General features: G+C 32.9%; 1 protein-coding gene across 1 annotated transcript in view; it reads left to right on the top strand.

Annotated features, from left to right (window-relative positions):
• The first annotated feature begins 299 nt into the window (after positions 1–299).
• Positions 300–27263, top strand: part of LOC148951948 (protein YIPF6) — a 39232-nt gene continuing 12268 nt past the window's right edge. The window contains exons 1-4 of the mRNA XM_089088769.1: positions 300–429; positions 15889–15967; positions 19424–19466; positions 24327–24458. Coding sequence (XP_088944895.1) covers positions 313–429; positions 15889–15967; positions 19424–19466; positions 24327–24458 — 371 coding nt within the window. The 5' untranslated portion in view covers positions 300–312. The remainder of the gene's footprint in view (positions 430–15888; positions 15968–19423; positions 19467–24326; positions 24459–27263) is intronic.

Below are 27263 nucleotides of genomic sequence, written 5' to 3'. Positions count from 1 at the left end.
GGGTAAGACTAAACTTGATGAAACTTATATATTTAAAATCATCATAAAAATTCGATTCCTTTGATGTATCTATTAATATCAAAATTCCTTTTTTTAGAGTTTTGGTTACTATTGAGCCGGCTCGCTCTTGCTGTACAGTTCGTTACCATAAACTGTTTGACTTCAGAATTAGATGAGATCTCAAAATTTAGGCAGGGTTCATCGTCGTTGCAGTGACTTTTTTAGTTTGCTTGATACCGAGTAACACTTTTCTGCTAAAAAAAACGATAATCTCAGCTACAAATATTTGGCAACCCATACCGCTAGCAAAAAATGGATTTCTATGACCCTATTGTTAAAGGAGAAATGGCCTCACTTGAAAGGCCTGGGATAGGTGAAGATGGCCTACCAGAATTCAATACCCTTGACGAACCAATAAAAGATACTATTGTAAGTTGGCTTAGGGACTTTCACCTAATAAATCATTTAGCCTATGTTGACCAATTCTGTCAAAAGTAGGCTTCTCTTAACAGAAAAGCTTGACCTTGTTTGTTTTTCCCTTTGATTTTTGGTGAATCCAAAGTACAGCAATTTTCAAGTTAACTATTGCTTCTTGAACTGCAATCCTTAATTTTAACTAAACTTGGTAACACCACTGGGGAGCTGCTCTTCAGATAGAACACATGGACATATTAAAGAAATTGGTAGAACTAGAGAAGAGAGGCTCTTCTGAGGAAAATATTTCCAAGGTTTCATAACTGAAATAGGGACAGTGGGGACACACTAGGTCCACTCAGTTCAGGACTCCACCCTTTGACTAGGCTATTGGAAAAAATTATTGTATATTCTTATATAGAATGGTGCTATCCAATCTCCTTATAATTAAAAACATTTTAGTCATCTAGTTGGAAAATTTGGCTCACCTTTATAGGAAAAATCTAAATTTGCCAACTAGGCTAGTTGATTAATAACTTCACCCCAACAAAACTTAATTTTTCCAACTAGTTGACTAATAAATTTTCCCCAGCAACACTTAAATTTACCAACTAGTTGACAATAAATTTAGCCCCAGAAAAACTTTCCTTTTCCAACTAGTTGACTAATAACTTCTCCCCAACAAAACTTAATTTTGCCAACTAGGTGGAAAGAAACATTGCCGGTAAAATTCTACTTTAGTTACTATTAACTATCCTGGAAAGGGGTTGAGAGATGGAAGTTGTAACACAAATATTGATAATTAAATTTGAAAGAACCTCTTCCCATGATATAACGTGTCCTCTGAAGTCGATTCTGAAATTTGTAGCGCTCTATCTATTAGTGCTTTAGAAATATTTAAAAAAGCTTCTAAAGTAAAATTTTGGAAATTTTTGAGTTTGGGTGGAGGGGGAATTTAAAAACCTCTTCCCATGATATAACATGTCCTCTGAAGTTGATTCTGATGTTTTTAGCAGTCTATCTATTAATGCTTTAGAAATATTTAAAAAGCTAAGATAAGAGTTGATTGATAAGATAAGATAAGAGTAAGATGAAGTTGATTCTGATGTTTTTAGCACTCTATCTATTAATGCTTTAGAAATATTTAAAAAGCTAAGATAAGATAAATTTAATTAAGATAATTAAATTTGATTTTAATTAAATTTAAAATATTAACATATTTTATGCTATTCAGAATAAATTATAACTATTATTAGTCAACTAGTTAGAAAATGAATTGTTTTCTGGGGCAATGTGGTAAAATTCTACTTTAGTTACTTTTGGCTATCTTGGAAAGGGGTTGGGTTAGGAAAATGAAACTTTCAGGGATGGATGTACATGCTAAGGTATGTCCCGAGAAGGTACTTTGAAGTACTTACCTCCACTCCTCCCCCCTCTATATAATGGTAAATTACTGCACACTACTAGTTTTTTTAACTCATATTTCATCCTATATTACTATCATAATTATAAATCACTGCTTACCTTACACAACTTCAGCTTTTAACCTTGTTCATTAAAATATATTCCAAAATCCTATTTAAATCCTAAACCATTTAATTTCCTATCCTTGCTGACTATTGTTATGGTATAACAAAACCAGGTTTGTTGTGATGTCACAACTTTGCTTATCAGAAACCCTTACTCTTGAAGGTAGCAGGCACATGCCAAACACCTCTGTGTTGATAAGACCATTTAAACTGTATTAATTAGGGAAAGGATTTGACAAGAGAGACCAGTAAAAATAACCTAATCATTTTTAGAGAACAAAATATGTCATTGGAAGATGTTTTTGAAATCCCTCTTCCACCCAAACTCAAAATTTTCTAAAATTCTACTTTAGAAGCTTTTAAAGTATTTCTAAAGTACTAAAAGACAGAGTGCTAAAAACATCAGAATCGACTTCAGAGGAGACGTTATATCACGGGAAGAGGTTTTTAAAATCCTCCTTCCCCCCAAACTCAAAATTTTCCAAAATTCTACTTTAGAGGCTTTTAAAATATTTCTAAAGCACTAATAGATAGAGTGCTAAAAACATCAGAATCGACTTCAGAGGACACGTTATATCACGGGAAGAAGTTATTAAAATCCCCTTCCCCCCAAACTCAAAATTGTCCAAAATTCTACTTTAGAAGCTTTTTAAATATTTCTACAGAACTAAAAGATAGAGTGATAAAAACATTAATTGACTTCAGAGGACACGTTATATCAGGGGAAGAGGTTTTTAAAACCCCCTTTCCCCCCAAACTCAAAATTTTCCAAAATTCTACTTTAGAAGCTTTTTAAATATTTCTAAAGCAATAATAGATAGAGTGCTAGAAACATCAGAATCAACTTCAGAGGACACTTTATATCACGGGAAGAGGTTTTTAAAACCCCCCTTCCCCCCAAACTCAAAATTTTCTAAAATTTTATTTTAGAAGCTTTTTAAATATTTCTAAAGTACTAATAGATAGAGCACTACAAATATCAGAATCGACTTCAGAGGAGAAATTATGTTACAGGAAGATATTTTTGGAATCCCCCTTCCCCCCAAACTCAAAATTTTCCAAAATTCTACTTTAGAAGCTTTTTAAATATTTCTAAAGCATTAATAGATAGAGTGCTAAAAACATCAGAATCAACTTCAGAGTACACGTTATATCATAGGAAGAGGTTTTTTAATCCCCCTTACACCCAAACTCAAAAATTTCCAAAATTTTTATTTATAATATTTTTTAAATATTTCTAAAGCAATAATAGATAGAGAGCTACAAGTCTCAGAATCTACTTCAGAGGACACGTTATATCACGGGAAGAGGTTTTTGAAATCCCCCTTCCCCACTAACTCAAAATTTTTAAAAATTTTAGTTTAGAATCGTTTTAAATATTTCCAAAGAAATAATAGATAGAGTGATAAAAACATCAGAATCGACTTCAGAGGACACATTATATCACAGGAAGAGGTTTTTAAAATCCCCTTCCCCCCAAACTCAAAATTTTCCAAATTCTACTTTAGAAGCTTTTTAAATATTTCTAAAGCACTAATAGATAGAGCGCTACAAATATCAGACTCGACACCAGAGGACAAATTATGTCATGGGAAAAAATTTTTTAAATCCTCCTTCCCCCCAAACTCTACATTCTACTTAATAAGTTTATTAAATATTTACAAAACACTAAGAGATAAATTGCTAAAAAAATCGGAATCGTTTTCAGAGGAAAAATTATGTTATGTGACGATGTACATTTAATCCCCTTTCCCCCCAAACTCAAAATTTTCCAAAATTTTAATTCAGAAGGTTTTTTAAATATATCTAAAGCGCTAAGACATAGAACGCTACAAACAGCAGAATCGACTTTACAGGACAATTTGTGTCATGGGAAGATGTTTTTGAAATCCCCCTTCCCCCCAAACTCAAAATTTTCCAAAATTCTACTTTAGAAGCTTTTTAAATATTTCTAAAGCACTAATAGATAGAGCACTAAAAATATCAGAATCGACTTCAGAGGACAAATTATGTAACGGGAAGATGTTTTTGGAATCCCCCTTCCCCCCAAACTCAAAATTTTCCAAAATTCTACTTTAGAAGCTTTTTAAATATTTCTAAAGCATTAATAGATAGAGTGCTAAAAACATTAGAATCGACTTCAGAGGACACGTTATATCACAGGAAGAGGTTTTTAAAATCCGCCTTCCCCCCAAACTCAAAAATTTCCAAAATTTTACTTTAGAAGCTTTTTTAAATATTTCTAAAGCACTAATAGATAGAGCGCTACAATTCTCAGAATCAACTTCAGAGGACACGTTATATCACGGAAAGAGGTTTTTGAAATCCCCCTTCCCCCCTAACTCAAAATTTTCAAAAATTTTATTTTAGAAGCTTTTTAAATATTTCCAAAGCACTAATAGATAGAGTGCTAAAAACATCAGAATCGACTTCAGAGGACACATTATATCACAGGAAGAGGTTTTTAAAATCCCCTTCCCCCCAAACTCAAAATTTTCCAAATTCTACTTTAGAAGCTTTTTAAATATTTCTAAAGCACTAATAGATAGAGCGCTACAAATATCAGAATCGACACCAGAGGACAAATTATGTTATGGGAAGATGTTTTTGAAATCCTCCTTCCCCCCAAACTCAAAATTGTCCAAAATTCTGCTTTAGAAGCTTTTTAAATATTTCAAAAGCACTAATAGATAGAGTGCTAGAAATATCAGAATTGACTTCAGAGGACAAATTATGTTAAGGGAAGATGTTTTTGAAATCCCCCCTCCCCCCAAACTCAACATTTTCCAAAGTTCTACTTCAGATGGTTTTTTAAATATTTCTAAAGCGCTAAGACATGGAACGCTACAAACAGCAGAATCGACTTTAAAGGACAATTTGTGTCATGGGAAGATGTTTTCAAATCCCTCTTCCCCCCAAACTCAAAATTTTCCAAAATTCTACTTTAGAAGATTTTTAAATATTTCTAAAGCACTAATAGATAGATCACTACAAATATCAGAATCGACTTCACAGGACAAATTATGTAATGGGAAGTTTTTTTTGGAATCCCCCTTCCCCCCAAACTCAAAATTTTCCAAAATTATACTTTAGAAGATTTTTAAATATTTCTAAAGCACTAATAGATAGAGTGCTAAAAACATTAGAATCGACTTCAGATGACACGTTATATCACGGGAAGAGGTTTTTAAAATCCCTCTTCCCCCCAAACTCAAAAATTTCCAAAATTTTACTTTAGAAGCTTTTTTGAATATTTTTAAAGCACTAATAGATAGAGCGCTACAAATTTCAGAATCGACTTCAAAGGACACGTTATATCACGGGAAGAGGTTTTTAAAATCCCCCTTTCCCCCCTAACTCAAAATTTTCCAAAATTTTATTTTAAAGCTTTTTAAATATTTCTAAAGCACTAATAGATAGAGTGCTACAAAAATCAGAATCAACTTCAGAGGACACCTTATATCATGTGAAGAGGTTTTTAAAATACCCCTTCCTCCCAGATTCAAAACTTTCCAAAATTCTACTTTAGAAGCTTTTTAAATATTTCTAAAGCTCTAATAGATAGAGCACTACAAATATCAGAATCGACTTCAGAGGACAAATTATGTTACGGGAAGATGTTTTTGGAATCCCCCTTCCCCTCAAACTCAAAATTTTCCAAAATTCTACTTTAGAAGCTTTTTAAATAACATCTTCCCATGACATAACTTGTCCTCTTGAGTTGATTCTGATGTTTGTAGCGCTCTGTGTCTTACCTAGACCCCAGCACCATGCCGGCGCATCAACCCAACGCTGCCAACGAGAGGCTCGGTTGACCGCCACTGAAGTGTCACAAGGTCGCTGGCGTGCCACTGGAAGAGGCGGCGGTGTTTGGTTGACTTTGAATTAATTTTGTGGCAATTCTTTATTGCGTCAACCGCAAAGTTGAAGCTTTTCTTTTCTCGTGAGGTTGAAGTATTTTGATTTTCCTGATTAGAAATCAAGCAGGGCTTGCACTATTCCCAAATTTTCGGTGATTTTCCCAGAAATCTCTGTGCCACCCTAAAAAAATTTGGTTCCCCAAATCCCCGAAAATCATCCAATCATGTTGCCACTTCTAGTGATTTATCACTAGTGACTATCCCTGCCAAATATTACTTTGTATACCATAATTCTTCACTACTCTCTTGTACGTTAATTTTCATCTCTTGTGTTACTTTGCATATAAACCAGACAGATATAATTGCAATATATATGGTTCTTCATATGCTGACAAAAGTATTGTCTTTATGAGATTAAGTAATAAAAACATTTTTTTTAACTGAAAGTAAGGAGCAACAGTAAAACTTAAAATGAACAGCAATTATACCATATATGAAAGGGACTGTCCCCTCCTTCACGCCTTGCTCTTTACGTTACTTTAGCGTAAAGAGCTAGTGGTTGAGGAGGGGACAGCCCCTTTCATATACAGAATAATTGAAAGTAAGTAAGAACTGAAACTGAAAGTAAGGAGCAACGTTAAAACTTAAAATGAACAATAATTATTCCGTATATGAAAGGGGCCTCTAAAATTGTCCAAATTGTCCTCTAAAGTCGATTCTGCTGTTTGTAGCGTTCTATGTCTTAGCGCTTTAGAAATATTTAAAAAAGCTTCTGAAGTAGAATTTTAGAAAAATTTGGGTTTGGGGGGAAGGGGGATTTCAATAATATCTTCCCATGAAATAGATTGTCCTCTGAAGTCGATTCTGATATTTGTAACGCTCTATCTATTAGTGCTTTAGAAATATTTAAAAAGCTTCTAAATTAGAATTTTGGACAATTTAGAGTTTGGGGGAAAGGGGGATTTAAAAAAAATTTTCTCATTACAAAATTTGTCCTCTGAAGTTGATTCTGATATTTTTAGCGCTCTAACTATTAGTGCTTTAGAAATATTTAAAAAGCTTCTAAAATAAAATTTTGGAAATTTTTGAGTTTGGGGGGGGGGGAGGGGATTTTAAAAACCTCTTCCCGTGATATAACATGTCCTCTGAAGTCGAGTCTGATGTTTTAGCACTCTATCTATTAATGCTATAGAAATATTTAAAAAGCTTCTAAAATAAAATTTTGGAAAATTTTGAGTTAGGGTGAAAGGGGGATTTTAAAAATCTCTTCCTTTGATATAACGTGTCCTCTGAAGTCGATTCTGATGTTTGTAGCGCTCTATCTATTAGTGCTTTAGAAATATTTAAAAAGCTTCTAAAATAAAATTTTGGAAAATTTTGAGTTTGGGAGGAAGGGTGATTTTAAAAACCTCTTCCTGTGATATAACGTGTCCTTTGAAGTCGATTCTGAAATTTTTAGCGCTCTATCTATTAGTGCTTTAGAAATATTTAAAAAAGCTTCTAAAGTAAAATTTTGGAAATTTTTGAGTTTGGGTGGAAGGGGGATTTAAAAACCTCTTCCCGTGATATAACGTGTCCTCTGAAGTCGATTCTAATGTTTTTAGCACTCTATCTATTAATGCTTTAGAAATATTTAAAAAGCTTCTAAAGTAGAATTTTGGAAAATTTTGAGTTTGGGGGAAGGGGGATTCCAAAAACATCTTCCCGTAACATAATTTGTCCTCTGAGGTCGATTCTGATATTTGTAGTGCTCTATCTATTAGTGTTTTAGAAATATTTAAAAGCTTCTAAAGTAGAATTTTAGAAAGTTTTGAGTTTGGGGGGAAGGGAAGTTTAAAAAACTCTTCCCGTGATATAACGTGTCCTCTGAATTCGATCCTAATGTTTATAGCTCTCTATCTAGTAGTGCTTTAGAAATATTTAAAAAGCTTTTAAAGTGTAATTTTGGAAAATTTTGAGTTTGGGGGGTAGAGGGATTTCAAGAACATCTACCTGTTATATAAGATGTCCTCTGAATACAATTCTGATGCTTTTAGAAATCTATCTATTAGTGCTTTAGAAATATTTTAAAAGCTTCTGAAGTAGAATTTTGGAAAATTTTGATTTGGGGGGAGGGGGATTTTAAAAACCTCTTCCCGTGATATAACGTCTCCTCTGAAGTCGATTCTGATGTTTTTAGCACTCTATCTATTAGTTCTTTAGAAATATTTTAAAAGCTTCTAAAGTAGAATTTTGGAAAATTTTGAGTTTGGGGGGAAGGGGGATTTTAAAAACATCTTCCCATGACATAATTTGTCCTCTAAAAACGATTAGGTTATTTTTACTGGTCTTTCTTGTCAAATCCTTTCCCTAATTAATACAGTTTAAATGGTCTTACCAACACAGAGGTGTTTGGCATGTGCCTGCTACCCTCAAGAGTAAGGGTTTCTGATAAGCAAAGTTGTGACATCACAACAAACCTGGTTTTATTATACCATAACAATAGTCAACAAGGATAGGAAATTAAATGGTTTAGGATTTAAATAGGATTTTGGAATATAGTTTAATGAACAAGGTTAAAAGCTTAAGTTGTTTAAGGTAAGCATTTATTTATAATTATTATAGTAATACAGTATGAAATATGATTTAAAATAACTATTAAGTTGCAATACCTGACCATTCTATCTAGGGGGGGGGAGGAGTGGAGGTAGGTACTTAAAAGTACCTTCCCAAGGCATACCTTATCATTTATATCCATCCCTGAAAGTTTCATTTTCCTAACCCAACCCCTTTCCAAGATAGCCAAAAGTAACTAAAGTAGAATTTTACCACATTGCCCCAGAAAACAATTCATTTTCTAACTAGTTGACTAATAATAGTTAGAATTTATTCTGAATAGCATAAAATATGTTCATATTATAGGGTTCTTTCAAATTTAATTATCAATATTTGTGTTACAACTTCCATCTCTCTCCCTGTCTCCCTCTTAGTGGGAGATTTATTTTGAGTTATATATTGGGCTTTGAAGCCAGAGAATTTTTTGTTTTAATTCCCAGGATAATTAGTCTTATACCTGGTCCCAAAAGTGAGATTGAATTTGTCAAAGCTTCAAGGATTATTCCTCCTGTCTGTTTAAAGAAAACGGATGCATATTTGAAGTTTTGCTTATTTCTATCTTGCATTTATTGGACATAAATTGTATATGTTCCTTCATTTATCTGTCTCTGTTTCTTTTCTGGAGGAATATTTTTGTCTCATTTTTAGAATTTTTGATTAATTTTCCCAACTAGTTGACTAATAATTTCCCCCAGCAGCATTTAAATTTGCCCACTAGTTGGGCAATAAATGTTGCCCCATCAAAACTTTCCTTTTCCAACTAGTTGACTAATAACTTCTCCCCAGCAAAACTTAATTTTGCCAACTAGCTGGAAAAAAAGATTGCCCCGGAAAACAATTCATATTCCAACTTGTTGACTAGTAACTTCTCCCCAGCAAAACTTTATTTTTCCAATTAGTTGACTAATAACTTCTCCCCAGCAACACTTAATTTTGCCAAATAGCTGGAAACAAACATTGCCCCAGAAAACAACTTATTTTTGAACTAGTTGACTAGCAAATTTTCCCCAGCAATACTTTCTTTATCCAACTAGCTAGAAAAAAACTTACCCTATAAACACTTTTGTTAGCCATCTATTTGGCAAGTAACTTTTCTTCAGAATAATTTCTTAGCTAACAACATGACATAAAGAGAAAACAAAAAACATACTGTTCCCAGTCCAATGAAAATTGGCAGTATGTGCTTTTAACAAGTGTGCTACAGCTAAGGTAAATCAAACAAACCAAATTCAGGAGTAAATAGTCTTGAAGCCACAGAACTAAAAGTCTTCTCCTTCTATAAGTGAATATAGATATATCTTGCAGAGTGTTGCCTAAGATTGGAAAGCACACTTATAGAAGGAGAAGACTTTTAGTTCTGTGGCTTAAAGACTATTTACTCCTGAATTCAGTTTGTTTGATTTACCTTAGCTGTAGTGCATTTGTTAAAATCATATACTGCCAATTTTTATTGGACTGGGAATAGTATGTTTTTTGTTTTCTCTTTATGTCATGTTGTTAGCTAAGAAATTATTCTGAGCAAAATTTACTTACCAAATAGATGGCTAACAAAAGTGTTGATAGGGTAAGTTTGTTTCTAGCTAGTTGGATAAAGAAAGTATTGCTGGGGAAAAGTTGCTAGTCAACTAGTTTGAAAATAAATTGTTTTCTGGGGCAATGTTTGTTTCCAGCTAGTTGGTAAAATTAAGTGTTCTGGGGAGAAGTTATTAGTCAACTAGTTGGAAAAATAAAGTTTTGCTGGGGAGAAGTTACTAGTCAACTAGTTGGAAAATGAATTCTTTTCTGGGGCAAAGTTTGTTTCCAGCTAGTTGGCAAAATTAAGTTTTGCTGGGGAGAAGTTATTAGTCAACTAGTTTGAAAAATTAAGTTTTGCTGGGGCAACATTTATTGTCCACTAGTTGGCAAATTTAGATTTTCCTATACGAATTGGCCAAATTTTCCAGATAGATGACTAGAATGTTTTTAATTATAAGGAGATTAGATGGTACCATTCTATATAAACTTATGAACTAATTTTTTCCAATAGTCAAAGAGTGGATATCCACTCAGTTCAGCTTGTTTTCCAATTAACATAGGCTGTTAGCCAACTGAGATGTAGCTAAAGTATAGACAGAGCCATTCCTAGAATTGTTGGTGCCTCAGGCAAAATTTATTACAGGGCCCCTCTTTTGACTTAAGTATACACAAAAGAGCCAAATCAAAGTGAAAAAATGAATTAAAGTGGGCAGTTACCCAGCCATGGAACCCAAAAGCCACAACACCTAGGTAACTGTATACTGGTTGCCCCCTCCCCAGGAATGGTTCTGAACATAGACATATCTTTAGAAACAGGTTAAAGGTCTAGAATATCTGTCTAGAAGTAGACATGATAGAAAAGAAAGAGTGACATTTTTAGATTGTTGGTTTTATGTTCACTTTTATACCTTTGTTTACATTATAGCCTTAGTGTTGAATTACTTTGCCCTGGCTACATTAAATGTGGACCAAATAACTAGCCTAAAGGCATAGGTATAGACCATGTTTACCTAATGCAAGGTAATGGCTTAGAAAGCTGCTTTAAGGTAAAAAATAGAGGAATCGGTCAATGTTTACCCTGTATGCACTTCTTACTAGATGTAACTTATATAGACTTCTTAGCCTTAATTTTCAAGCATATCCTTGCACCCTGAACTTGCAAAACCTCTAAAAGCTTATTCATTTTGCTCACACTTTCATGTGGGATGATTCAGCATAATCTAAGTCCAGGATAGTTTTCCTCTAGGCTTTCACTCATTTCTTAGATTTATAACCTAATTTAGGCTAACTTTAACTTTTACCATCAAAGCTTGCATAAGACTGAAAAAGCTGATTTGCAAAGCCAATTGAATCCAGGCAGAGAAATTGAATTTCAGACATTCACCAGTGAATGTGTACATTAACCGGATTCTGCACATTCATGGTAAAACATTCAATGCATGGGATATATATGCACATTTTGTGTGTGTGGGGGGGTAAATTTCATTTGTAATGCAAATAAATGTTATATTTAGATTCAGGATGAAATTCTTATTCTATAAGGATGTCAATTTCTTAGGTATATCAGTAATACATCAGTTGGAAGATTTACCCAGAACTTTTTTTTTGTGCTGTTTCCAAATATAGCAATTAGTTCACTTGCAAATGCACCCCTCCCCTCCTTATGTTCCCTTAAATAGTCCCCCAAAATATATGAATGTCAAAACAAAACTTTAAAACAACAAAATTCTTACTTTCTAATATGCAGGAAGCTTTGGTAAAGGTCTAGAATAGTGTCTCTCCAGAAGGAGACATGCTAGAACAAAAAGATCTCAGATTGCCAATATTATGTTCATTTTTATGGTTTTGTTCACTTTTTGACAATTCATTCCCAGCCCTCTCTCCTTTCCCCTCTAATGGGCTCACATAGCCCTGGGCTATGTAAGAAAAAGCATAATATTTGGTGATAACTGATTTCAAAACAGATAAAAGTGGGAAAACAAAGAAGTATGATTTTTTTTATACTTGCTGCATATTGCAAAGTAAGAATTCCATCATTGTTTAGTTAGTTTTTTATATAGCCCAAGGCTATATAAGACCATCAGAGGAGGTCTAGAGATGAATTGTCAAAAATATTAACAAAACCATAAAAGTGAAGTTGAAATTAAAAATCTATAAAATGTCTCTAATTTTGTTCTAGTATGTCTCCTTCTGGAAAGGTGCTTTTTTATACATTTACTGGATGATTTACTGGATGTTGCAAGACAAATGAAGATTTCCAATCTGCCAGGTTTGAACTTTCTCGCTCAGAAGTACTACTTCCGTTCTGGGTTTCAATGTCCCTTCCAGAAATTATAACGTTGGTAGACTCCAGGATGAGTATTTGAGACAATAATTTCAGGAGTACTTGAATATTAAACTAGAAAATCTAAAATTAGAGCAGATGGTGTCATAAGGAGGAAAGTTAGAAATACAGCCAAGAATATTAGTGACAATGATTTGAGTATAGTGAAAAAGATGAGGGGCTTGTACAAGAAAGATTTAAGGGGTAGATCATATCCGGGTTGCAGTAGTAGCTAGCAACCTAGTAATGAAAATAAGGGGAATTTAAGGAAAGTAGAGAAAACAGTAAAATATTAATTAAGGGTCAGTGGTGTGCCATTATTAATAGTGCTGAAGATTTGGATTATATATAGCCCAAGATATATATAAGATTTTATATAGCCCAAGGCAATATAAGACCATCAGAGGAGGTCTAGAGATGAATTGTCAAAAATATTAACAAAACCATAAAATTGAAGTTGAAATTAAAAAATCTATAAAATGTCTATAATTTTGTTCTAGTATGTCTCCTTCTGGAGAGGTGCTTTTTTATACATTTACTGGATGATTCTACTAATCAGATTATCATCTTTTATTTCATCACTATCCACTTTTCAAAATCATTTTATACAATATGTTGGCATATTACAATTGGTCATACACAGTGATAAAGTCATGACTAAGAAGATAATTGGTTTAATATAGAACCTATAACACATGACTTGATTAAGAAGTACCAGTATAGAGAAATAAATTATTAAGACTATTGATGCAGCCATAAATGGGAGGTTATATTTGCAAGTAAATTGATTATTATATTTGATGAGAATAAAAAACAGAAATCAAGAAGTGTTACCAAAGATCTTGAAGAACCAAAAGAAGTACTATTATATTCCCCATTTTATTAACCCATTCAATATGATGGTCATTACCCTGACAACATATTTCAATCCCTGATGGCCCCAGATTTAGCCCTCGGATGCATAAAAATAATTCTAATTTAGTGGTTGACCTCCTCTTTAGGAAACATAATAAAATTCTAAAATACTTACTTATATTATTCCTTAAACAAATCCACTTTATTTCACCCCACCTCTTCCACCAAGGCTTGATGTTGATATTTACTTGACTTAAAAAAAAGTTACCATATATTCCCTGAATCAGTGATGACTGTAGAAAAATTTAAGAAAATATAATCTATTTCTTTCCAAATAAAGCATAGCATATATTAAATACAGTTACTTGTGTATTATATCCTACACATGAAAGAAGTCAAGTTTGGTTAATGCTAATGAAATAAAATAGGATGAAAATATAATAGTTTAGAAACAAACTTGGGCTGTATATTTGCACATTAGAGGTGGGGTGGGGGTAAAGCATAGCATATATTAAATACGTAACCTAACCTAAGTACCTTCCCCTCCCCGTCCTAACCCCTCAAAAACAACAGTTTAAATATTGTAAATACAATAAGAAATCACACTTTGCAATCCACTTATTCATTGTAAATACCAATTTGACTGGTTTCCTGTGGTATTTCCTTGTACAGTCTATAGCGCTGTGTAGGATATAATGCACAAATACCAATAAATCTCTAAAATAAAAATGATGAGTTGGAATCTTCTTTGCCCTGTATGTTTTTGAACATTCACATCATTTAGTTCTTTTCAGTGAGGCAATTTTAAATTCCACAGTAAATTATTTGCCACAATCATTTAGGGAGGCAGTTAAAATAAAAAAAAAAAAATTTAGCTTTGAGCATTGCAGATGACTTGGCAGTAATTCTTGCTGAAATATCTGTTTTTGGCTTTTTGGTTTTTTTCTTTTTTTTTAACTGGCTGTAAATTTCCTCAAGTTTGTTGGTTTTCTTGATATTTTTTTTTTTTTTTTTATCAAACTCCCCACCTCATGGTCAAATATGTAGCCCTAATTAGATATTTACCATGAATTTTACTGTAAGTTGATGTTGCTTGTTTGTTGTTAAATTGATTTGAAGAAAAGAATCATGCATGGAAAATTCATATGGAATATATAGTTTCAACTATATATTTGACTGTTAGAGGGTGAGGTAAAGTGAAGTGCATTTAGGAATGATATAAGTATTTTAGAATTTTATAAAGCAGTTTTCAGGAGGTCTACCACTAAACTAGTACAATAAAAATATAAAAAAAAATAAAAGTAAAAGAATGCAATTCCTACCTTATAAACTACAGCATGTTTCTATTAACCAGATTATCATGTTCCTTCAGAACTGTCAGCTTTTCAAAATCATTTTCAGAGATGTTCAAGGGGGGGGACTGGAAAACTACCCTGGGGGCAGTGGCTGTGGGGTGTTGCTTCTTAGACACTGCATTTCTTAACTTCAACTAAACCAGATAACTCCAGAAGAGAGTGGCTCTTCACAAGGAAGTGCTATAATAACAAATAATAGTAGCATGTGATTCCCCGTTTGATACTCTTTCCAAATATCTTGTGCATAGCTGTTATATATGAGGCTCTTATCATGTTTGGGTTAATGGCTCTTGTTTTATGGTGGAAGGTTGTGTTTAGAACAGTTGTTCTTAGAGAGTTGAGACACAAAGTCAAACTTTAGCTTAAAGAAAGGGGGAGGGGGCTACTAAACCATAAAAAGGTTTATAGTAGTTTGTAAATATTTCTTATTCCCTACCTATGGCCCTTGTATTTTCAGAATTGAGGGTAGTTTATAAATATTTCTTATTCTATACATGTGGCCCAAAGTTGAACTTTAGTTTAAAGAGAAGAGGGGGCTACTAGAAGCTTTATAGTAGTTATAAACATTTCTTAATCCATACCGGTGTCCCTTGTATTTTGAGAAGTAGTTCTTAATGAATTAGGACCTAAAGTCAAACTTTAACATGAAGAAGAGGGGATTCATAAGGGAGTAGCCCCCTTGTAAGCACAATAATTTCTGTTTGTCTCAAGTTTTGATTTTGCTCTTGAATTGTTTTTCAACAAGTTTTTTTTAACAAATAAGGACAAAAAATAATGGGAAAAAAAAAATTCTGGTATAAATCAAAATTTTAGGCATTATGAACCAGCTGCTGATGATAAATAATGGGAAAAAAATTCTATGATAAATGAAAATTTCAGGCATTATGAACCAACCGCTGATGATAAATAAGCACAAAAAATAATGGGAAAAAAAATTTCTATGATAAATGAAAATTTTAGGCATTATGAACCAGCTGCTGATGATAAATAAGCACAAACAATAATGGGGAAAAAAATTCTATACTACATGAACATTTTAGGCATTATGAACCAGCTGATGATGATAAATAAGCACCAAAAAAAAGGGAAAACAAATTTATGATAAATGAAAATTTTAGGCATTATGAACCAACTGCTGATGATAAATAAGCCCCAGAAATAATGGCAAATCCACTAAATTAGCAAGCATTAGGACTATATTTGGCTCCATTAGAAGACAAGGACTGGGATGTAATTGTAATGGCTGTAATTATTTTATTCAGAAATAGCATTGAATGGGGAATTATACAGCATATTTCTTTTCTTCCTGTCTGCTTTCTGTTCTGTAAGTAGCTTTAATGAACCTACATACTGTCTACAGGTGCAGGAAATAGCTAGTAAATTTATTTTTGAGTTGTGTACTTGCTGTTTTCGTCTCAAACTCCATCATTTTTGTCTTTCAGATGAGAGATCTTGGTGCTGCTGGACAAAAATTCAAATATGTACTGTTTCCTAAGCAGAAGCAAACTTTGCTTAAAGAGTGTAAGTACCTAATTTTCTTGGTTGCATTTGTTCAAAACACTACTAATAATTAGACCTGGAATCTGCCATGTTCTTTATTCTTTGTTGCACAAGGCCTAATTATAGTATTTTGAGAGTATTGGTTTCTAATTCTTCATTTTATAAAATGCTAGAAAATGTCAAACATTTTGGTAAAAATATAATTTTTGGTAAAAACATATATTGGTAAAAATATAATTTTTGGTAAAAACATATATTGGTAAAAATATAATTTTTTGGTAAAAATATAAATTCTGGTAAAAAGGGAAAACATTGTGCATAAAGACGAAATTTTCAGACTCATAATAAAAATTATTCATCTTAATTCTAGTCATTAAGATTAGCTAGGATTAAGATTGGTAAGTTTTATCACAAGTAAAAAAAATTTCTCTTTATTCAGAACCTTTTCTCTTTTTTCTAGAATCTATAATTTTTGATATTTTTTTGTTTTTACGTATTTTATTCAGTTATGTTATTAGACCTTTTGTAAATCAATGCTTTGTTTCATCTGTTGAATTTTTCTTTTTGCAATTTCATGTATGTATTTTGTATACTCCTCGATTTTGGCGGAAATAAATAAATCTATCAAACTGAATATCAAAAGCCAAACATCATGCCAATAAATAGCATTATCAACTCGTTAGGTCTCTAGGAAAAGTTCATCCATTGTGAAGTAATCAACATGTTATTGGCTATAAAACAGGACTGTCTAATCTTAAATCCAAAAAGAGACCTGAATACAGCCCAAGGATCAATTTTAGTATAATATACTAATTTGTTCAAGCATATTGAAGGATTTTTTAGCTTTGTTTTTCTATTTAGCATTGTGATTTTTCACTTATCATGGAATTTTTTCTTAAGCGTTTTTTATTTTATGTTCTTAAAGCTATTATGTAGTTACTATCCTTCTGAGAATTGGTCCTCTATTCCTGTTTTTAAATAAAACAAGCTTTACACTGGTCTCAGTGTTGGATCTAAGGAGGGGCGCAGGGGGCACGTATCCCCTTAATTTAGTGGTGGATTTGGGGTTGGGACCAGTTGGGGCTGGGACGATGTAACACTTTAAAGTTATTTTTTTATAACTCGTTTTTGTTAGATGGTCTCTGTTAGATTTTACTGATGGCGTATATTGCCTAAGAGTATTTAATTAAACCTAGATTTATCACGGGAATCCGTCCGTATTATCACAAAAGCCAACCGAATGGCGAAAATCTTAATTTCGAAATAACAAGGAGGGGAAACTTAAAAAAACCAACATGTTTAGGCTGTCGAAATGATGTTTCAGGATTGTGCTGTTACAGCGGGGATGAAAAAATTAATTTTTAATTTCTATTTACTGTCAAAGATTTCTTTTCAAGACTTGCTAAGGCTCAGAGGCGAAGGAATTGATATCATTCCTTTTTTTGGCTGTCATAAAATTTGGATTCGCTTTTTTCGCGAAGCAGGACGGTTTTTTACAACATTGTTGTTTTTTGGGGGATTTGTATACTAGAAAGTAAATGCATGAGATGTGAAAATATATTATTAATTTAGGGTTTGGATTGCGGTTAGCAAATGGTGGCAATTTTACTGCCTATTTTCATCTTATTAAAGCTGCGCGTTATATGGCATATCACCTCCTCTGTTCATCCTAAAACGTTAAAATAAAGGCCAAACTCTTTAGAATTTTCTCAACTATAATAGAGGTTCGTCTAAGTATACGCTTAAAACTAATTACATGAATCGAAATACTCCTCCAAAGGTCAGAGAAATCATTTAAGAAAAATAGATTTTCAAAAAAATTCTTTGTAAAAAATGGCAAATAACTATGTGTTTATTTTTTTTTATATATATTTTATATAAAATATAAAAATATATATGGGTCTCTGAATTCGCAGTTTGAATAAGTGGAATGGCATCAATTTTTCCTTCAAACATTTACTTATGAAATGTTGAAAAAAAAAGTGAAAATTCACACCAATTGAGTTAACCACGGAAGTGGAATGCAACTACAATATTATTTAAGCATTTTTCACCTTCTTAATACCAACCAGTCATAAAATATTGTTATGTTTATGTATAGGGACTGCATATATTTGTCCATAAAATTGTATATATTGCTATATTAGAGTTGATATTTTTCTGACGATTTTGGTCTTTGTTAGAATATTGTATGGTGAATAGAAGAGGAAATACTAACGAAAAGCTCTAAACTGAATATTCCCCATCCTTATAAAATTGTTATAAAAACCCTCGTTTTAAATGTCTTCTATGTATTTCTGTCTCTTTGCTCTATGTTTCTTGTTGCACCCCTAAACGAACTAGTATTTAATGTTAATCTTTACACATATACGATTGTATCTTAATCCCCATTTCCTACTCTTCATTACAATCATAATTACTAAACGATGCCATACAGTTAGGCGACATGCTAAATGGTTTAACCTATACAAATATTCACAAAGAATGCATGACTCCAAAAGATGGTTGAAACCCAATTTTATTTTGACAATGCAAAGCTTACCTAACTTGCTATAGTAGCCAGAAGTGCAAATGCTAAAAATTATGCAGAGAATATTAAATATCATATTTTTTTGTAGATGGTGAACAGCTTTTTTTTTTATGGCGGGGTGGTTTTTATAACTTACTATTTTTTGTATCAATATTTTTACATCCATTTAATTTCAATAGATTTATTAGAACTTTAACCCTCACCAGATTTTAGATTTACTGTATGACCATTTCCACTATCTACCTACGACGTATAATTGTTGAGGTTCCCTTTAAAGTCCTGGTATTTCTTTGTTAGCAAGACTATTGGAGCAACAACCTATTATGCGCCCCCCGCTAAAAAAAAAAAAAAATCCTGGATCCGCCCCTGACTGGTCTTCCTCAAGATTGAAATACCTCTGCATATAAGATCCCCTGGCTCCCAATAAATCCCTACTGAAATTTCGCAATTTCTTATAAAGTTGGAAAAAGGGAAATATTGCTTTTTGAAATTTGTATTGTCAGATTAGGGTTGTTAAAAATTGCAGCTTCAGGCAAAACTATTGAGTTTAATGAAAACTCTCAGATGGTTGTTAAAATTTAAACATGTTAAAAATCAATAAAATGTGCGAGCAGAAAAAACATTATTTTGTACTTCTTGTCAGGTATTTCTTGAATTTCCTTGGGCTCTGAAAGGCGCATTCACAGGAATGAATTCGAATATGTTTGTGAGGAAATGCAATATCTTTAAAGAGTCACAGCAATAGGATAATTTTTGCATTTAGCCTTAATCCCTTCAATTTTTTGCAAATCAGTGTTGCCTTTTCAATTTTCTTGATTGTCTCTGAAATGGCTTGTTGTATCTTGTTTTGTACAATTTCGGATGTGACAAACATTGTATTTTAGTAGTTTTTTTCCATTGAATTAACAAGTCTAATATTTTGCTATTATTTTTTCTCTCTTTTTTAGGGGATCTTTGGGGACCATTTATGCTCTGTACCTATATGGCAATGTAAGTACTAGCTTAACCTTTGATTTTAATGGCCAACATTAATTTGACAAATACAATTAATTCAGAATAATAGACCATCAATCTAATCTGCACAAACGGAACAAAATAGACACTTGCTTTTCTTTTCACTTTTATTTTAAGATTCAGGATACGAAAACTGTTCTTTTTCGCCCTTTTAGACTATTGCATTATTTTTTACTTTTACATTATTGCCTATAATGTAGTTTGCCTAGCTTGCCTATAGCGTAGAGAGTAAAAAAGGGGTTCGGTGTGATATTGAAGCTTGCACTCCATTATCTATGTACAAGAACCTACACAGATTCTAACTTATGGTGTTATATCCTCATAACTTACAGAAAAACCATCCCGGATAAGAAGCCTTTCAATAGGCTAGGAAACGGGTATCCTGCAGGCACAATTGAAGCTGATAACTCTTTATCTATGCTCCAAAAAGTGGCTTAGTTGTTAAGCTACATCGTAGATATTTTTCCTTGAGAGATAACGTTAATACCAACATAAGAGAGGAACTCTCGTAAAGCAAAAGTCGTATCAAAACTTTCCAAAACCTGGGGCAGGAAAAATATATAGGCACAGCAGACTGTAAAAAAGTAATATAGTTGGTTCAATGTACAAAAATGGACTAAATTCATTTGAAAAAGAAAGGTCATCAAAAGGTGTTGTACTCCTGAGCGGGGATGTGGCCCTCTGACAATTCTGACCAATGCCATAACTGTGCAGTTCCTGAAAATCAATGAATCGTGAAAGGAAACTGAAGAAGACTAGGCAACCCTGGCTATCTGTGTCTCTGGACCTATGGATGAGACTTTTTTTGCTTGTCATAATTAATTAGCTTTTTCATTTTGACGTAAAGGTTATCGTGGAAAAGGAGAAAAAAAGAAGCAAGCTTAGAGCGATTTAAAGAACAGGACCATTAGCTGATAATTTGGGCCAGGGGCCCAACAATAAGTATAAAGAGGAAACAATAAATTATGATCAAAGGACATTTATCTGATAGTTATGATCAGGGGCCACATACCTTCCCCCGAGGATAAATGACCGCCACTGCACCCTGTTGGTCAGAATCTCAAAGTACAATTGAACAAATATACACAAAACACCAAAAGACTAACTGCAAAATCTCAAATAAACCTTCCAATCTTCCATCTCTGACCAATGTCTAATCAGATTGGCTGCAAATCAGATTGGCTCAGGGTCAACTCGCATCCAGTGTGTCTGTAGAACAAATGGAGTCATTGGAGGTATAACCATCTCAACCAAGTTTGGGATTCTGAAGAAGGGAACCCACAAGATTAATGGAAAGCAATCGTGCTCGTTTAGTGACGAAATGTTTGGCTTGGCTAGTGGGGAAATCCATAGACCCAACAACCTAGTAAAAAAAAGAAGAAAAAAACGACAAAAATCTTGTGGGTTCTTGGTCATCACTTACCAGGGCCTTGTAGCAAGTTAAATGAGAAATTTTCTAGCCGTCTCAAATTTACATTAGAGTTAAGCAAAAAATAGGGTTTTGGCATATGAGCTGGCACCAGGCGTCAAGAGGGACTGGCTCCACTAGCCTCTTAACATTCATTTTTGGAAACAATTCCTTATCTGAATTAAAACAGATTTTGCCCCTTGTCATAGTTTAAAATTACTCGAGACAAAAATACAAAGGTCCGGACTAATGATTGGTCCGGACTGTGTCATGTAGTTATTGGTGATTTTCATTATTGATTGCTTATTTGGTAGTTTCTTCGCCTTCTTCTGTATGATCATCCTTGCTTACTGACAGAAAAATAAAGCCTTGTTACCTTGTTAAGAAACGTCTTCAGATATGTAAGTCAATTTACGTAACAAAGAGATAAGAGCAAGTCCACCTTATACTACCATATTAAGTGTCAAAGACGTCTCTCTCTCTCTCTCTCTTTTTTTTTTTTTTTTTTTTTTTTTTTTTATATATATATAGCTGACTTAGTCCTGAACAAAAAGTAACACATCACATAAAATAAATAAAATATTAACTCATCACAACCTGAAGCTGCTTGAGACGAACACAGCTGCATAAAGCTATGTTAGTTTTTTGGCTCTATTTATCTTGAGGGTCGTCTATCCTTAAGCACAATACATCCAATGGAGTTTCCTAGTTACTTAAGATATAGTTTTAATTTAAGGACACCGTTTGAGACATGAAGGTACATTTTTTATGTTCTAACGATTTAGAAATCCCAGTAACGTGTATCTTAGTTGCAGATGAAAAGTGCGTTCATTATTGTGCTGAATACTTGTATGGGAATAATCCGCTCTTTTTGCTTATTCAGGCTGTCAAAGTTTGATAAAAATTTCTGATTCATTTTTCAATGTTTATTGCGATTTGGAGACATAGTATGCATTCTGTTGCTGGCTAGCAAAAGCTTCTGTTCTTTGCATTTTTTTGCTCAATGTGGCAGAGATTTAGTGAATTCTTCAAATGTCAAGCAGGGATTTTTTAAATTTAAATATCAAATCCAAAAATAACATGATTGATTTTATTAGGTTTCTTTTTACTTTGTTTTATAATAGTTTTGCTTGAAAAGGTTCCATTTGCTGTTTTGCCAAGTCGCATGCTTATATTGATGATATATCATTGTTGACATATTTGCACATCGGTTGGGAAAAGAGGGATATCTTTCAGAATTGTAGGGCCCCTTATAAAATATTTTAAAGGTTTTGCCTAAAAAATTCGATTTTTTTGTACTTTCGACCCTCCCTTTCCTTCTCCTAAGGTTCAAACCTGTGTGCAAATATTGTATATGTTAGTAACACAGTTTTTTTTTTTTATTTATAAGTTGTGTTCAAAAATTGTCCAGGTTTTTTTTTTTTTTTTTTTTTGGTCCACAAGTGTGTTTAGCAAAACTCTATACATTAAAATAACTAAAATGATGCTTTATCTGTATAATTCGTTTTAGGATTAGTTGGTTCTGGGTAAAAAAGTTTAACTAATAGTCAGCTGTATCGTCATGCCCAAAACAAAAGGACGTATCTTTCATTTTCATAATTTTAAATTAAACCAAAGTGATGAGGATATTTAAACTTTTCACAGATTTTTTTAAAATAAAAATGAGAAAACATCGTCAAAAACTACTCCCAGTCAAAGAACGTAGCCTAATTTGGGTACGTAGTAAATAAACTTATGCTAGATAGTTTTTGAACTAGAGGTATCAAAAGTTTGTTCCTTTCAGTCCTATCCTGCTCCCCTCCTCCTCCCTCTTCTAAGAAGTAAGCATGTCTCTAAGAACAAGACCAATAAAAAACCGTCTACTTGAGGAATCTTTGTCGCTCTTTCGATTATTTTTGGAAAACGTATGAGATGTGCCGTTTTGTTTTCGGGCACGACTGAATTCAATGAGGAAATATGGCACTGCCATGGCAGTGGCAATGAGAAAAGATAGAGACTAACACATATTGCTTTTAAATCCGTACCGTGTTAACACACTGTCCTAAGCACAAAAAGAGAAAAGCCTTTGTTGTTTACTAGTATTGTATTTTTTTTGTAATATAAAGTCTGTAATTTTTAAAGCTTTGGTTTTTTTTTCTTTCTCAATTTTACTTGTGTTCATATAACAGTTTGTCTTCATAAAGTCTTTTTTAAATGGCTAAAAATTTATCTGGTTACTAAGCAAATGGGATAAATTTCCCTTCTTAGCTCAGAAACGTCATTCCACCTATGTTGGTCTGGAAGGAGAAAGTGTTAAGAATTTTCCTAATGAGGGCAAAACGGAAGAAAATTTAAGTTTTATTCCTTAGGTAAGGGGAAACTGTCCTACTCTTCCAGGGAATTTTCTGCTGACAGCATGCTTTTTGTAATTGAACATCCCACTCCCCTTACAAGATTCTCTGATTTAGCCCTTTCTGCTCTAGCTAAAATGGTGGGTTTAATTGCTGTCAATATTCAATCCGTGTAGTGAGGATACTTTTTTTATTGAGCTAAAGAAGGTTAACAATAAATCTAGTTCCAGGTTTTATGAAAAGCAAGAACTTAAATTTTTCTCTTGCTAGTATTTTATCGAGGAAAAGAGTATCTCTTTTTGAAGAATAAAATGAGGAAATATTTCTTTTAATAAAAAGAAATAAATTGTTCAGAACTCAACTAGGGAAGGTTTATATATCAATTTCTACGCGAACTGCATCTGAAGCTCAGAAATTCTGATTTTATCTTTATTTTTCTTTTTCGTCTTGGTCTGGTAAAGTGCCATGGACAGTGAAAATGATGAACTGTTTATGTGGAAATCTACACGACCATATATATCTTCTTAAATTAGGAAAAATTCAGGATTTAAAACCTAATGAAAAAGGCCCCCATATGAGCTTTTAGAATTTTTGTTAGGTGTGGGCACCAGATTAAAATAAAACGAACATGGGTGGAATGTAACCTAAAACATGTAGCATCAAACTACTTTAGAAGGTGTTGCTGTTCTTTGAAAGTGTAATTGTCTTTGTGAATCAATTGATTTTTAATGTTTGATTTGTTGCGGGCAGAAATTATTTTCAAATTCAACTAATTAGTTTCCATGGTTTAACTTGGCAACACTGATAAAAATGTGGTGATCCCCTGAAGATTTCGTAATTTTGACACAACTAAAATAAAAATTTTTGGAAGTTGTAGTTTCAGGATGCTCAATTCTGTTTAATTTCTGAAGGGTTACTTTTTTTATATTGAGTCTGGATTTTTTTTAAAAGTTTACGTTTGTGCCTTTTAATATAAAAAAATTGTTGTGATGTTTTTTTTTAGTATCCTTGTCTGTGTTTTTAAGCACAAACACATTGCAGCCATATTACTCATTTAGGCTTTTCAGGATAAAAATGTATTAATGGTTTTATTTTTAGGATGCTTCAGAAGTCTGCTGACAGCAGTGGCAATGCAAGTGAGAGTGGACCCGAATTTGCGGAGGTTTTTCTTATAGTTTGTCTTGGAGCTATTGTCGTCACATTGAATTCGTCGCTGCTTGGTGGGAAAATGTATAGTATAATTCTTAGACAATGTCGAATTTAAATATGATCCTTTCATCCATATAAATATAGAACCGAAAAAAGGTTCAAGGACAGCAACTAGAAAAAAAGGTTCATTTTCGCACGAAATGACCTTAATTGAAGTAGTTGTCTTGAAAGTATTTAACTCACACGAAGGTTGAGCTGGAAGAAGTTTCATTAACAGCTGAAAGAAAAATCTGTAGCGGGCACATACAAGGAAATTTACTTCTGGAATTCTGAATTTTCGGGGGGGGGGAGGAGGGGAGCTAGTCTGAGCCTCAAAATCCAACTGATTTGTTTTTCATCATATTTATTAAGATAATAAAAAAAATAAAAAAGAAAAAGACTGAATGGGTCACTATAAAAAAAAGAAGATGGAAAAATATGAATACCTGGGAGGGGGGATGCTTGGCCAAAGATCTTCACCCTGTCTACATACCTAATTTATAATTATTGACTAATCTGGGCAAAATGAGAGAATCTGAACGGATCTTGTGATTTCAAAGCTGATTTTTTGACTTCGTTTAAAATTTAACGAACGTAAATTTCCCAATTTAAGATCCATGTGTGTCGGATCACTTCTGTAAAGCTATCTTGCCCCTGGCGCCTTTTGCAGAAGGGCACCAAATAGTTTCCAATGCAAGGTTGAATTTCTGGAATTTATACTTTTTATAGTGCTTAATTGTAATAATACTATATTTAAAAAATTATGTTACTTTTTCTAGCAAGCTAGCCAGACGGATTGTTTATCATAATTACTGCCTTAAGTTTTGTTGAACTACTCTATCTTTGGTGTATTTAAAGAGATCAAATTGTTGTTTATATGCCCATTCAATTGAAAATTAGTGGTTGAAAATACAATTTAACCAGCTGTTAGAATCATGGACTAAGGATGTCTTCCATATTGCGTTTTTCTCAGAAGTCTGCATATCAGACTACAAACAGAGCAAATTGTGTTGTGTCTGCCGCGATGCTGAAATAATAAAAAAATCCGGCTTGATTGCAACACAAATTTCATAAATTGAAATACAGATATTTAAATGCAAGACAAATTTCTGAAATAAACTTGAAACAAAAACAAATACTAAGATGCTCCAATTAACTGTATCATGCACTGAGTTGGAATTGATATGCATTATTCTAAAACGTTTTAATATTAGAGAGACTTCAAATTGCCCCATTTTCTGCTTTCCCAAAATAAACCTTGACCCCAGCACCAGGGGTTTATTTAGTTAACACCATTTCTCAGCAATTGGATCTAAGACTTCAATCAAACATTTCTAAGCTAAAATTTAAAATTTCAGCTTAAATTTGCATCTGACTGGCACGCTTTTACTTTGATCGACTGGTGGAAAGTGTGATTTAAGTGGTGTCAATTCACGAAATTTAACACCACTTACTTACACCACGAAATGCATTTTGACACCACGAAATTTAAGGGGAGGTGCAAATTTGTCGTTTTTTCAGTTTTATAATGAAGATACGCCAAAAATGCATTTTCAATGAGAATATTCCCCAATAAAGGTGTTTTTCAAAACTAGAAAGGGGCAAAAAATCTAGGGAGATACAGGCCCCCTTACCCCCTCCTTCAATTGACGCCATTGATTAAGCTATATATAATGAGTTTCTACCATAATTTATAATCTAGTTTGTGCTGATAATTTGTCCTCTAATTTATCTCTAATGTTTTGTTTGTAAAAATTTCATGTGCTATATGACATTTGGTGCAATTTTTATTAAAAATTTTATTTAATTTTTTTAATTAATGTAGGCCTATCCGTTTAAACCTACTTGTTTTTTTTTTTTTTTTTTTTTAATTTAATTTCTTTTAAGACTGTGTTTTTTCATGTTGTATTTTGTCGCTACTTATGTTTAAGTCTTATAGGAGCAATGTTAAAGCGCCAAAATTCTGATTCTCATTAGTTTCACATTTTCTTTAGTCCTGACCACCCATTACGAATTTGTACTGAACCAAATGCTTTCCCTCTATTATTATTTTCCTAGTAGTTATTCTTGGCTAATAATAAATCACTAATGTCGCGAAAATTCTTATCCGCTGACAAAAATTTTTTTTAGGGGCGGGGACTAAAGGAGATATATTTATGCAGCCATCAAACGGTAAAGAAAAATATGGTTTCGAAGGCTTTTGAAATAAACTGCAAAGTTTGGATTGTTAGGGAGATTTAATTACTTTCTAGTGTTCGTGGTTTGGACTTTTTTGCTATTTTAATTGTAGTGTTGCTGTTAAGTTAAACGCGTGTGATGTTTTTGTCAGCCTTACGCTAAAATCGTGTATACGATTCAGTATTTTCTTGCGGTATCAAGAACACAAGTGACAATTTAGACACCTGGTAAAAGCTATTTAAAAATGATTACGTCAGTTAATTGGTGACCATGATTGGAGTTCGGTTTATGGCTCAGATGACGCAAATTCTGCGTTTTCAGATTTTATTGATCAAATGATGCGACTGCGGGATCGGGCTTCTTCAACACGAGTTTCGCATGGAAAGTTTGCGCAGAAATTTGACCCATGGATTACTGAAGGTATTTTGGCATCGTTAAAACATAAAAATAGAAAATTTAAGAATTATTTAAAATTACAGACACCCGAGTCGTTTGTAGAATTAAGAGTTTTTATGAATAAGTTAAATTAAAATATAAGACATGTGAAGAGAAAATATTATAAAGAGAAATTTTTGGAGTATAAATCGGATATGAGAAAAACATGGCAATTGATAAATGAAAAGATACGTCCTCATAGTCGTAAGAATACTAGTGTTAATTGCCTTGTTT

This window comes from Artemia sp. Qi Xiang Cuo, chromosome 5 (genome assembly GCF_049724085.1).
Source record: "Artemia sp. Qi Xiang Cuo chromosome 5, ASM4972408v1, whole genome shotgun sequence".
In the NCBI taxonomy this organism is placed as follows: Eukaryota; Metazoa; Arthropoda; class Branchiopoda; order Anostraca; family Artemiidae; genus Artemia; species Artemia sp. Qi Xiang Cuo.
This window is presented reverse-complemented; position numbering and strand designations above follow the sequence as displayed.